The 13,288-nt window shown below is 46.5% G+C and overlaps 5 protein-coding genes across 5 annotated transcripts; 3 read left to right on the top strand and 2 right to left on the bottom strand.

Moving 5' to 3' along the window:
- Positions 1-219: 219 nt before the first annotated feature.
- On the bottom strand, positions 220-1,153 carry N7483_001569 (DUF3425 domain-containing protein; the record flags this gene model as incomplete). Its single annotated transcript, XM_057085006.1, has 2 exons — positions 220-953; positions 997-1,153. 2 exons carry the CDS (start codon positions 1,151-1,153, stop codon positions 220-222), a joined length of 891 nt encoding a protein of 296 aa, XP_056951155.1.
- A 398-nt stretch (positions 1,154-1,551) lies between these two features.
- N7483_001568 (glycoside hydrolase family 43 protein) lies at positions 1,552-3,260 on the bottom strand (the record flags this gene model as incomplete). Its single annotated transcript, XM_057085005.1, has 4 exons — positions 1,552-2,090; positions 2,135-2,308; positions 2,361-2,802; positions 2,856-3,260. 4 exons carry the CDS (start codon positions 3,258-3,260, stop codon positions 1,552-1,554), a joined length of 1,560 nt encoding a protein of 519 aa, XP_056951154.1.
- Positions 3,261-4,178: 918 nt separating this feature from the next.
- On the top strand, positions 4,179-5,721 carry N7483_001567 (MFS transporter; the record flags this gene model as incomplete). The annotated part of the gene is made up of 5 exons (XM_057085004.1): positions 4,179-4,400; positions 4,453-4,467; positions 4,519-4,920; positions 4,966-5,319; positions 5,377-5,721. 5 exons carry the CDS (start codon positions 4,179-4,181, stop codon positions 5,719-5,721), a joined length of 1,338 nt encoding a protein of 445 aa, XP_056951153.1.
- Positions 5,722-6,514: 793 nt separating this feature from the next.
- Positions 6,515-8,716, top strand: N7483_001566 (uncharacterized protein; the record flags this gene model as incomplete). Its single annotated transcript, XM_057085003.1, has 4 exons — positions 6,515-6,880; positions 6,938-7,531; positions 7,611-7,665; positions 7,722-8,716. The coding sequence occupies 4 exons, from the start codon at positions 6,515-6,517 to the stop codon at positions 8,714-8,716; spliced, it is 2,010 nt and encodes a 669-aa protein (XP_056951152.1).
- Positions 8,717-11,439: 2,723 nt separating this feature from the next.
- On the top strand, positions 11,440-13,027 carry N7483_001565 (sugar porter family MFS transporter; the record flags this gene model as incomplete). The annotated part of the gene is made up of 2 exons (XM_057085002.1): positions 11,440-11,592; positions 11,651-13,027. 2 exons carry the CDS (start codon positions 11,440-11,442, stop codon positions 13,025-13,027), a joined length of 1,530 nt encoding a protein of 509 aa, XP_056951151.1.
- Positions 13,028-13,288: the final 261 nt, after the last annotated feature.

Raw genomic sequence — 13,288 nt, 5'->3', positions numbered from 1 at the left:
TCAGTACTAAATGCCGCATTGTGTTCACTCACAATATTTCAATTTTGAAGTCAACCTCTAATAGCACTTGAGTATAGAGTGTTAACTTTTGAAGTAGTTGCTTGATAGAGGAATAATTTTGTGCATTTATCTGTCAGTATGAGGAGGCTACGAAATAGTCATCCATGGATGACACTGTATTGACGAGTATTTGAATATTTGATCATTGCTTCAATGCTTCTAAATGTATCGAAAGATCAACTTTTCGCCACGTTTTGCTCGCCAAGCATTGGTAGAATTCATCAACTCCGGACAACCTCTCACAACCCATTGCCACCTCTTCAAGAAGTCCTCCGTAATTTCCCAGTTACTAGCATCCCACGGATCCCCCCAAACCAAGAGTCCTGCTTCTGGCGAAGTCGCGTTGGTCCAAAATCCCATGATATCAAGACAAAGTTTCTCATCGTCCCACTCATCCCCGGCCTCAATAAGATTATCTCGCATTTTCGGAATAGGAAAGAAATCCAGCCAGGGATGATGAGGCACCGTGCTCTGCAGCTTAGTTGGCCTAAGACTGACGGGTAGGTTGATGTTCTCGCCAGGAGATAAACCCTCTGGCGGTGCAGGTAACGCTTTATTGAATATTGAAATTGCGTTGTCGTCCATGTGATTCATATCACTGCCTATTAATCGCATATTATGCCCGAATGCACGGAAGACATTGACTTTGGTCAGCATGAGAAGATGGTCGGATGTAGGCGAGCCAAGTATATAGCTTTGGTATGCTGCTTGGGCAAATTTATCGAGAAGTTCCCGTGATTCGGGCCTCATGCAGCCGAAGACACTCATTTCTTGACTCAGGTCCAATTCACCCGCAGCGGGAGATGGCGGGTTTTTGTTAGCTGGAACCACGCTCTTGGGGTGAACATCTCTGTGGACTTCTTTTTCTTTTTTCTGCATTCGTTGACGCTTCCCTATGATATGTCAGCACCATGTCACATTTGTCACATTTGGCACTTTTGAACGCGCCGGAGAGCTTACGGTAGGCCCTTTGGTTAATTCTGTTTTGGCGTCGCCGGCGTTCGGCTGGGTCAGTCAGTCCCGCCCAATCGTCGGTATTCATATCTTCATCATTGGAGATCGGCTCAGCGATCTTGTTTTGTGGAGAGGTCATCGTATTAGTGTAACGAGCTAGGGCGTCGGCAGTCTGAAGAAGGGAAGAACAAGTTGGATGTGGACGTGCCTTTATGCGAGTCACTGACGACAGCGATTGAATTGGATCGACCAATTATATTGTGTAAATTGATGATTTTGGTGGAGACAGTCGGATTTAGCACGTTATCCGCGTGTATTGTCATTACGATTTATTACGAGTACGGCAACTGGTGAATTTATCCATGTAGTTGGGACGACTTCTCTATAACTATGATCAGACATGGAATATTGAGATTCCTCAATGGACATCCCGATATATGGATAATATGTGGCTTGAATCTCCCAGGCTCATGACAATCCCCATTCCGCCATCACGAATCGCGTGCCGGAGTACTTTCTGGATTTTCCCACTCACTCTTATTGAAACTCGACATATGCAAAGTCAGCAGGAGTCAGGCATTGTTGGCGCTCGCCATATGCATAGAGGCCAAGCATCATGCCTGTGAACGGTGCGCCTACAGGAGGTGCTTTTGTAGCGATACTATTTTCCACTTTGCCAATCCAGTTAATCTCAGCTTGAGGATTATCAGCTTCGCGATATCCAAATGAATAGTGGTCGCCACAATCAATCACGAGCACAATTTCCGATGTCAATGATATGATTCTTTCCACCGACGTGCCTTCTGATGGCTGAAATCTAATGAGACGCTGCTCGCCGTTTTTTCGTATTCCAAGAGTGCTATGTGTGAAATAGTTCCACCAGAGCACTATCCCTGCCTCGGTGTGTTCAGAGGTTGGTTGAAACGAGAGCTTTGTCTCCCACATACAAGATTTGTGGATTTGCTTTCGCAAAAAGAGTGTTGGACAAGCAGGCACAGAGAGATTATAAGGTCCACCATAAAGTCGGAGATAGCCAGGACGCTCAGCCAGTGAGAAATCGATTGTGAGTGGCGTATCTGCGCGCGTCAGTAGTGCTCATAAGTTGGGCTTGGTGACTTACTTTTCCTATACCACCCTAGCTTCAGGCTCGGTGAAGTAAAATCATCTCTCCAAGTGACCGGCACAGTGTGCATATACAAGCCAGGCCCTTGTGGGACTAGAGAGATCTTCTCGCCTCCATTGATCACAGGCCATTCATTCTCCCATTTTAATCGAGCGAGAAATGTTTCACGGCCTGGAATGAACGCTTAGCTCGAAATTCGTTTTAATTCTTCTCTCATATGTACCTAGCACGGATTCATCCTGTCCTTGAGGGCGAACTCCCAGCAGCACTGCCCACCAATTCCCAGAATCATCTTCAACCAGGTCCGCGTGACCAGTGTTTTGCACTTCGTCTCTCGGTCCATTTCGCCAAAGAGGGTTGTTCGGCCCCAATTCCCAAGGACCAAATGGGCCATGAGAGCGTGACACCCACTCACAGTGCCCTTCTTCGGTGCCGCCCTCTGCAGTGAACAAGTAGTAGTATTGACCTCGTTTAAATATGTGGGAGCCTTCAGCAACTCCAGAAGATGATTCGCGAATTAACCTTGGCTCTGATGTAGAGCGGCCGGTCGTGAGATCAACAGTGCATATGTGGACCGCGAAGTCCTTCAGCTTGACACTCGGTGTTGGTTGGAGTTTTCGGTATGTGGATGAAAGATAAACAGTTCCATCTTCGTCCCAAAATAACTGTCTAGCATTAGTCCGAACCTTCAAGTGCATGGATCCTACTTCCAACTTACATCCTGATCAAATCCAACTTGATCAAAGTAAACTGGGTCCGACCAGGAGATCTCGTCCCAGATATTGCTAGTCTTCACATAGAATCCTCGAGGCCAGACTCGGTCATCTACCTGGGGACGATATCTGGAAAAACTGGCCGCTGTGATATAGAAGACCCCATCGTGGAACCTTATCGTAGCCGCCCACACACCTCCTCCAGGCTCTGGAGTTTGTATTTGAAGTTGACTTGGTCTTGTCAGTGCATGACCAATCAATTTCCAATCAATCAAGTCTCGACTATGATAGATCGGGATGCCAGGAAAGTACTCGAAGCTGGAAGTGATCAGGAAGAATTGTCCGTCGACTTGGACAATCGATGGGTCCGGGTTGAAGCCTGGTATTATTGGGTTATTGAAGGAGTTCATGGTGTGTTAATGAGAACTCGAACTGCGTCAACTAGAAAGAGAGAATGTAAATAGCAATCTGAAGAGGTCATGTTGGCCTGATAATTTGATTGGTGGATAAATAGTAGCGGCTAATAGGATAATACTAGTAGTGCTGGAGAATTTGAAGAATTTGAAGAATCGCGGATGGCACTTGGGGAGTCTGAACTGATCGATACCAAACTACCGTTAGGTCTCAGATCATTGGAGCTGACTTGAATTCTCCAGATCTTAAGCTACTACTACTCCCAGCCTGGTGCATCAATCACTCTTAGACTAAATAATGTTCACCTTGAACACTAATTTTGCAGAATGCAACCCCTCCTCAATTAAGCCCATTCTCCAAAAAAACACATGATAGCTCTACTAAAAAAGGATTTTTGCCCATTGTTCTGAACTAAATCCCTTCTCGAATGAGGTCATTTCGGGTGTTTCCGTCATATTTACACGGCTACTGATGAGGTCCTCTGGCCTAAGGGCGTTGTTTGAGACACATTTTCAATATTCCGTTATACTTGAAGGGGATATCCTGCTAGAATTGAACTACTAGTTGAATATGTTCCAATGCTATTAACTTTTGGTCTGATCTAGAACATACATGTTGTTCCTAGTTTGTGCCGAAGATCTCCCGAGCGCTCGTTCATATACCGGAAGTGGCAACCCGGAACGCTCTCCGACAGCTTGGCACACCTCCTCATCGAAAACGGCCAGTGGCGGTTGGGCCTCGTGTTTGTGGGGTTGACTCACAACCTGATCTGAACAAATTGATCGTCGTCAGTGAGAGAAGAGCCTACTAGTAACAAATTCCATGTTATATGTTCAGCACTCTGGAGTGCCAGGGCAGGAATTCGAATCTATCTCCAATATTCAAGTTCACAACTTAAAACACTCGGAAGCACAATGTCAACAACGTGTGAAGTATTGACACACGAACAGACCCGTGATATTGAGCATTTCACTCTTGAGGCGCTACCAAGAGAGCATGTTGGACAGGACTTGAGCGAATCATCAGAAACATTTCCTGCGCTCGAAAAATGGAATTCTTCTCGACTCAATATTTATCGCTCATTGGCGACATTCTGGAGCTTTCTAGTGATGGGTGCGAATGATGCTGCATATGGCGTGAGTGCTTCAGAATCTGGTGGGGTTTGGATGACATCTAACAGCTGTTTAGGCATTGATTCCATATGTATGATCACATTCCACCACGCATTCATTTTCAACTACTTACAATCACTAGCTTGAATCTTACTATAACCTCAGCTACACAGTTGTGTCACTGGTCTTTCTTTCGCCTTTAGTGGGCTACACACTCGCCGCATTTCTAAACCAGCGTATCCACCTTGCCCTTGGCCGCCGTGGGCCTGCATTGATTGGACCGATCTGTCATCTCATTGCTTATATTGTCAACTGTGTTCATCCACCATATCCTGTTCTTGTTGTCTCGTTTATATTTGCCGGGTTCGGCAATGGCGTGCAGGATGCCGCCTGGAATGCATGGATAGGTAATATGGCCAATGCTAATGAGGTTCTCGGTGTCCTACATGGGCTTTATGGAGTTGGTGCGGTTATAAGCCCTCTGGTGGCAACTTCATTGATCACAAAAGCAAATGTGGAATGGTATTATTTTTACTATATGATGGTAGGTCTCCCCGATATGATTGATGAACTGAGACTGATTCTATAGGTGGGATGCGCATTTGTTGAGCTCATTGTCCTTGGAAGCTGTTTCTGGACTTCGACTGGAGCTGCATTTCGCGCTGCCAATGCAAGTTCTCAAGGCAAGAAAGGTGGATTGAGAAATGCACTATGGCACCGACCTTCTGCGCGAGTTACCTGGCTCTGCTCCCTGTTTCTGCTTGGCTATGTCGGCGTAGAAGTCGCCCTTGGTGGATGGATTGTCGAGTTTATGTTGAATGTGAGACATGGAGCAGCTTTTGCGAGTGGTATGACAGAGACTGGCTTTTGGCTGGGGATTACCGTGGGTCGACTGGTGTTAGGTTTCTTGACTCCAAGACTTGGTGAGAAGTTAGCAATCGCGGTAAAAATCTCTCATATGTTCGTCAAGTTCTCAATATGAAGCTAACAGAAAATACAGGGGTATATTCTATGCTCGATCGCTTGTGGGCTTATCTTATGGCTTGTACCTGAATTTTATGCTTCCGCGGTAGCCGTATCTTTCCAAGGCTTCTTTTTGGGGCCATTGTTCCCTGGTGCGGTTGTGATGGTGACAAAGCTTTTACCTCAGCACCTCCATGTCAGCTCAATAGGATTTGCTGCAGCGTTTGGAGGATCGGGCGCCGCTATTCTTCCATTTGCTGTTGGCGCGCTGGCACAAGCCAAAGGCGTGGGTGTACTGCAACCGTTTATCATTGCTCTGTCTGGTGCAATTTTCCTAGCATGGCTAGGACTACCGCGGACCGTTAAGCAGAATGTGCAATGAGATGAGCTACTCAGGCGACGATGGCCCACGTGGATGTGTTTCACATGTGAATCGTGATGTCTTATCAGATCAGATCCCTGGCCATGTGCTCCGAACTCTATTCCAACTGCGAATAGCGGTTACACAAAGCGAATCTGACACTGGACACAGAGACTGATAATGAATGGAGGTTAAAATAATTCAGCATGATAAATAGTGATCCAGGTCATCTTGTAGTGATCACTAATCTTGAATTTGAATTTATGCAACTGCTCAGGATAAGATAAGATCGAGATCCCGCACTATTGAACCGAATTAAATTAGTATGGCAAAAATAGCGTCAACTGGAGTCTGCAATTACTGTGGTCATGAGCCGAGGCATCGTGAGTCGGAGTACCCCGACTCGTACCCCGACTCGTACCCCGATTTCGGTGATGCAATAAGGTGACCCCGGACTCCCCGGCACCCACTCGGCTTCCCCACAAAAACATCCCTGAAGGGCAAAAATGAAGAAAATAGCGATTGAAGGGATGAGGACTTCATATGCGAAATTAGGCTACATGCACATTCATTTTGTAGTAACTAGAACCTCATAAAGTGTACTATGAGATGCTTAGAATCGGCCACTATCGGTGGACTTCGGCCGGCAAAAGCCGTTCTAATTGGCCACGTTGTGCCGAGGCACTTACTGCATTGGGGCTCCCCGGCCTCGGTCAGCTTTCGCGCGACGGCACAGTTATAACCACCTCCGTATCTCTTACTTTGCTTCATTCAATCTCATCCATATCTGATTTTATCTCTATACATACCCATCATGCCATCCCCTCCACCGGACTGGGTCAAGGCCTTGAAGCCATCTGAACCGCAGGGCTCCGACCTCCTAGCTCAAGAGCGCGCCCAATCGAACGTCAATGTGGAGAAGCTGTCTGAATTTCTCCACACCAAGGCAGCGCTCGAGAGACAGGATAAGATGCTTTCTCTCCTGCAGCCAGATAAGATTTTCGACAAGTCTCAAAACCACTCACTCGGTCGTGTTGAACGCCTGAAGCGATCCTTGGCCAAGGCCAAGCGCCTGCAACTGCTGGCTGAACAGGAAAAATGGAGCATTGAGGAGTTTCACATTGCAAATGATCTCATTGGTGAACCTACACCATACGGATTGCACGCCAGTATGTTCCTGGTACGTATCCGAGATGAATCTGCAAGGCGGGACACTACTGACACCCACTCTTCCTAGGTGACCCTCCGCGAACAAAGTACTCCTGAGCAATACAAGCTATTCTTCGAACGTGCCCAGAAATACGAGATTATCGGTTGTTATGCGCAGACCGAACTCGGCCACGGTTCCAACGTCCGTGGTCTTGAGACCACCGCCACCTGGAACCCCGACGATAAGACTTTCACAATCAACTCCCCCGCTCTCACAGCCTCCAAATGGTGGATTGGATCATTGGGTCGCACGGCCAACCATGCAGTTGTTATGGCACAGCTATTTGTCGGTGGGAAGAACTACGGCCCTCATCCATTTGTGGTGCAAATCCGTGACCTCCAGACTCATCAGCCACTGGAGAATGTCTATGTGGGCGATATTGGACCCAAGTTCGGATATAATACCATGGATAACGGTTTCCTTTTGTTTAACAAGCTGAAGATTCCCCACGTTAACATGTTGGCCCGTTTCTCCTGCGTTGACAAGGAAACCAACAAATATGTCCGCCCTGCCCTGCCATCTTTGGTCTATGGTACTATGACTTGGGTCAGATCCAATATTGTTCTTCAAGCTGGAGGCGTTTTGGCTCGTGGTGTCACTATTGCAGTCCGTTACACTGCTGTGAGAAGGCAATTCCAAGACCGCGATGCGGATCCTCACTCCGGGGGAAAGCCAAGTGCTCAATTACAAGACAGTGCAGATCAGGCTGCTTCCTCTTCTCGCTTCTATGTACGCTTTGCATTTCACCGGAAGAGGTAATTATTTCCCGAGCTCACTTTTATGTGAATTGATTGGCTAATATAATTTCTAGGTATGATGGCTTTGTACGAGGATAACCAGTCTCGCATGAAGGGGACCGCCACCCCTGGCCAATCCTCTCGTGGAGCTGGCCCCGAAGAACTAAGGGCGGGCGCAGAGCTGCTGGCTGATTTGCACGCTACCTCCTGTGGATTGAAGGCACTGGCCAGTACAACTGCAGGAGAGGGTCTCGAGGTGTGCCGACGCGCATGTGGTGGACACGGTTACAGCTCATACTCTGGAATCGGGCCGTTCTACTCGGATTATCTTCCTACCCTTACATGGGAAGGAGATAACGTCATGCTCAGCCAACAGGTGGCTCGCTATTTACTGAAGTCCGCTCGTGCTGTGCTTTCTGGTAAGGCTGCCGACAACGATACCAGCCACATCTTGCGAAACTACATCAACCGTCGCGATAAGGGTGCTTCCTTCGACATCCTGGAGGAAGACGCCGACATCGTTGCTGCCTTCGCATGGAGAACTGCTCACCAAACCTTCGAAGCACTGAAGCACCGTGATGCCGAGAAGAGATCTTGGAACTCATTGCTCGTGGACTTCTGGAGACTTTCCACAGCGCACTCACAGTACCTTGTTGTCAAAAACTTTTATGATGCAATCTCTTCTCCTGCAATGGCTTCCTCTTTGGACGAGGAAACTAAGTCTCTGATGCACTCTCTTTTCCGTTTATACGCTCTCCACACCCTGGAGCGTGAGGCGGCCGAGTTTTTCTCCTCGGGAGCTGTCACCGTCCGTCAAATCACACTGACCCGCACCAAGGCCGTGATGAAGTTGATGGACGAGATTCGCCCCCATGCTGTGCGCCTGGTGGACTCCTGGGCTATTCCGGACTGGCAGCTGGATAGCAGTCTGGGTCGTTACGATGGTAAGGTCTACGAAGATCTCTTCCGTCGGGCGAGCCAAGAGAACCCGGTCAATGACCTAGTATTCGATCCATACCCCTGGAATAAGGCTATTCTGAAGGATGAACCACCCAAGAGCAAGCTGTAGTTTGCCCATTCCACTTATTCCTTCTTTGTGACATAATTATGTGTTTTGTTCAGACCTCGGATGATAGATTAGAGATAAAGCCAATCTATAGAACCTGATATCGATAAATGGTACCGAGTACATACCAGATTTCAAAATCACCACTGGCAATAAACTGCCTTATGGAATCCGTATATAGTGCACATAAAATTAATACTATGCTGTAAAAATACAGAAATGCCCTAAAAGATACAAAAACATGGGCTATGTAGTCAAAAAGAGAGGGGGGAAGCAAAAAGAAATGGTCCCAGAGGGGGTCGAACCCTCGACTTTGGCGTTATTAGCACCACACTCTAACCAACTGAGTTATGGAACCTTGATATATGAGATGAAATTTTTTGTCATATGAAGCAAACATTTTATATCGGACAAAAAGAGTTTAGACAAAAGAAAATTCCGACCAAGGCCAAAAAATGGACCCTAACCCTCGACTTCGGCTTTATTAGCACATCACTCTAACCAACTGGGTTATAAAACCTGTGAAATCAGGTGATCTAGGATTCTAATACATTCACGAGGTGCCATTATACTTTGTAGATAGAGAGACTAACTGTTAGTCTAGTAGATCTTCAAATGTTCAATGGACCTGGTCATTCTCCATCTCTCCTTCAAGTTTATTCTATTTTTTTGTCCAACCCCACTTCCGTCAACTGGTGACACTTCAAGTTATTGTTGTTATCACCTGGCACATTCCAACATTGAATGCTGTGTATGCAGGTGGCTTCTTCAAGTTGATGTAAAATTCAAGTTGAACAGTACTGCATTTATTACATATGTACTAGGTACATACTACGTACCTACCAATACTACCGGGCGCTGGCAACTTGAACTTGAAGTCCGCTCCGGCACCCGGTGGAACTTGAATATATACATATGTCAACTAACACTCCATGGCTGAGTATCGCCGTCACACTGTGGGCCCAGACACCAACTTCCTTGGAACTAGGCAGTACTTTCGGTTCAAATGATGGAAATGTTTGAAGATTTTCAAATGTTGATGATAAGAAAAATCTTGCCATTATTTCACATAACGCCCGGGCGGATGAAAGGAGATTTTCTCTTAAGATTATACATAATTTAATTCCCTATAATACCTCCAGGGCTTCCCAAGGTTGAGTACAGACTTATGGCCGGCGGTACCTCAGTGGTCGCTTTACTACATAGTAGTCGTATGAGGCTATATCTTACTATGTACCTAGGTACTATGTAGTATTCGAACATTGATTGAATGGATGTTGAATGTGCTATTCAAATGTTGTGATGAGTGTCGGATCCTAGTACTAGGAGGTCAATGGCACTGGCAACCATCAATTTTCCAGTCAAATTACAGCTGACAGCTGGTGAAAAAAAATTTCAATGAGAACATTTGAATCCTTTCGTAGCTGGAGGGATGGATTCTGTCTTGCAATAATTATTCTAGAGTATTTGCAGGTCTACTGAAAGAAATTTTTTCAATGCCTTGAAAATTTTCAGAGATCGGAGCTGAACATTCGAGAGAGTTGATACCCACCTGAGCAACTATATGTGAATTCAAAATTGGAATTGCTCGGGTCATGCCACTCCAGCGCTCATGAATGGAGTGATATTCTCCTGCATATCTCATCATTGATTCGATGAGACAGCCCCTATGCACCGCCCATCGATCCTTCGCGGAATCAGGCTACGAAATTTCCAATTATCAAGACATGTCTACCTGCGACTCTCGCACAGATCATAACAAAAGCAGTAATAGCCCGGTGGTCTCAGTAATTAACCGAATATCATTATATATTGACAAAAGTCACAATACTAGTTGATTTCAAATCTTATTTACTGTGTGATGATTTTTGAAGGTAAGCGTTATCTGTAATATCAAAGGGCTCTGACTAACATTCATATCACGATTGTGGCATCATGCGGTCATGGTCTCAGATGAAAGGGAATACTTGAATCTGCAACTTGAATAATGTAACTCCAAGCTATTACTCGAGGGCACATTCCTGGGCATGTGGGTCGAATTACCTGTAGGCCCACATACGGGTATCTCCGAACAGTTTTGTCAATTTCCAGGACACCTGAAACTTGGAATATACATAAATAATATCAATCCCATCAGAGACTTCCAGCGAAGGAAAATCACAGCTCCTATTCTTCATATCACCGTCTACGCGAATTCGCGGTGCCGAGAGCATGACGTCGGCATGCCGATCATTTATCCAAAGCGGGCCGGCGTTGTATCAGCAACTTGGGAGGGGTCAAAGTCAAGGGCTCCCGTGCTAGGACCTCATTTACAGCCAAAGACTAACCGATGCAGGGAATTTGTATGTAAAAAAACTTAAACCCGAGTGGATAATATCCGGATAATTCTGATTCTAGTCGGTTAAAAGAATTTTCTCCTCAATTTACCCTGACAATATCCACTCTTCAACCCAATGAACTGACGTGCCTCTCCAGAATTTCCCCGGGAACCCCATCCCCTGAACTTCTCCGCATCATCGTAGATGATCCCTTCCTGATCCCGAATCAACCCCGGTCGTGAATCGTGCCATCCCGCTGCACTACTGCCATTTCTGGCGTAGTAACACCTTGATTCTCAGCCACCCGGATCATGGCGCACAATCTATGGACCCTGTTTTAACCAACATATAAAGCTGTAGGTCTTGCTTTTGGGTTATGTAGAGATTTTTGATCTCAATATCGCAATCATGTATCGGGTCTCAAACATATACGTGCTTGCTGCGTTTGGAACCATCGGAGGTGGCCTTTTTGGCTTCGATGTTAGCTCAATGAGTGCTTGGATAGGTGTGAAAGCCTATAAAGACTACTTTGGGAATCCTGATTCTAATTTGCAAGGCGGCGTGAGTTACAATTCAATGTCCATTCTGATTCATCAGGACAATACTAATCTCCATCTAGATTACGGCATCCATGTCAGCTGGCTCTTTCGCAGGGTCAATTCTAGCTGGCTGGTTATGTGATTATATCGGTCGTCGACGCTCCTTGATGGTAGCTTCATGGATATGGATCATCGGAGCTATGGTTCAATGCAGTGCGCAGAATGTGACGCACCTAGTAGCTGGTCGTGTTGTCAGTGGTTTAGCGGTTGGCATAACCTCGTCACAAACACCAGTCTACATGTCAGAGCTCGCACCTGCACGCATTCGCGGACGCATAGTCGGCGTTCAACAATGGTCCATTGAGTGGGGAATGCTTATCATGTATCTCATAGCCTACGGCTGTGCAGTTGGCATATCGGGACCATCGGCGTTCCGGATCTGCTGGGGCATCCAAGCTGTTCCAGGCCTGGTCTTGTTCATCGCTCTTTTCTTCTTTCCTGAGTCACCGCGTTGGCTAGCTAGTAAAGAGCGATGGGAAGAGGCGCTGGATACCCTAGCTCTTCTGCATGGCAAAGGCAGTCGGAATGACCCAGTTGTGCAAATGGAATTCGAGGAAGTACAAGAGGCTGCCCGTGTTGCTCACCAGGCCAAAGATGTTTCGTTCCTGGCATTGTTTGGACCTCGAATCTGGAAACGCACACTCTGTGGAGTCAGCTGTCAGGTCTGGCAGCAGCTCTTGGGAGGCAATGTTGCTATGTACTACGTGGTTTACATTTTTGAGATGGCTGGAATGACCGGGAACTCATCTCTCTACTCTGCCGTCATCCAATATGTCATTTTTGTTTTCACGACTGGTATCATGCTTCCAATTATCGACCGAGTTGGCCGAAGAGAACTTCTTTTAATAGGATCCGTTACCTGCATGGCTGTTCACGCTATCATTGCCGCCGTGATGGCAACCAAAGGACATGCTGTCTCCGAAGTGAACGGCAATTCGAATTTGACTTGGGAGATTAAGGGTAACGCTGGTAAAGCTGTGATCGCGTTCTCATATATTTTTACTGCTATCTACGGCTTTACTTGGGCTCCTACCGCCTGGATCTACGCTGCTGAAGTCTTTCCCTTGAAGTACCGTGCCAAAGGAGTTGGTCTGTCGGCTTCAGGAAATTGGATATTCAATTTTGCGCTGGCATACTTTGTTTCACCCGCCTTTCACAATATTCAATGGAAGACGTATGTCATCTTCGCAGTATTTTGCTTCGTCATGACATTTCACGTCTTCTTCCTGTATCCTGAAACAGCAGGACGCTCTTTGGAGGAAATTGATATGGTCTTTGACTCGAATGTCAAGCCATGGCGGACCGGACTCGTCAAGGATACCTTTGAGGATCAGATCGAAAGGCACAAGGGTTCCGGTAAGGATGTTGGAGGGGTCGATCATCAAGAGGTGGTTTAATACAGAGTGATCTAGTGAATGTAAGCAAACCTAGAGATACATCGCCATAATGATAGCATAGCACAGCCTTTTTGTCACACTTCTTTTCAACAATTTCACTTGAACTTCTGACTCGGGACTGATCCGTACCGGAGCCGAGAATGTAGACATCGGTAGTAACATTGGACTATCCGGGTACACGGCACCCTCTAGAAACTAGATGCCGATGGAATAGTAAACCGGAGGATATTATTTGCCGTGAATCGAAGTGTCAGGTGTGGC

This window comes from Penicillium malachiteum (genome assembly GCF_028827825.1).
Source record: "Penicillium malachiteum strain IBT 17515 chromosome Unknown utg000001l:1.0-8184562.0:1.0-8186909.0, whole genome shotgun sequence".
In the NCBI taxonomy this organism is placed as follows: Eukaryota; Fungi; Ascomycota; class Eurotiomycetes; order Eurotiales; family Aspergillaceae; genus Penicillium; species Penicillium malachiteum.
This window is presented reverse-complemented; position numbering and strand designations above follow the sequence as displayed.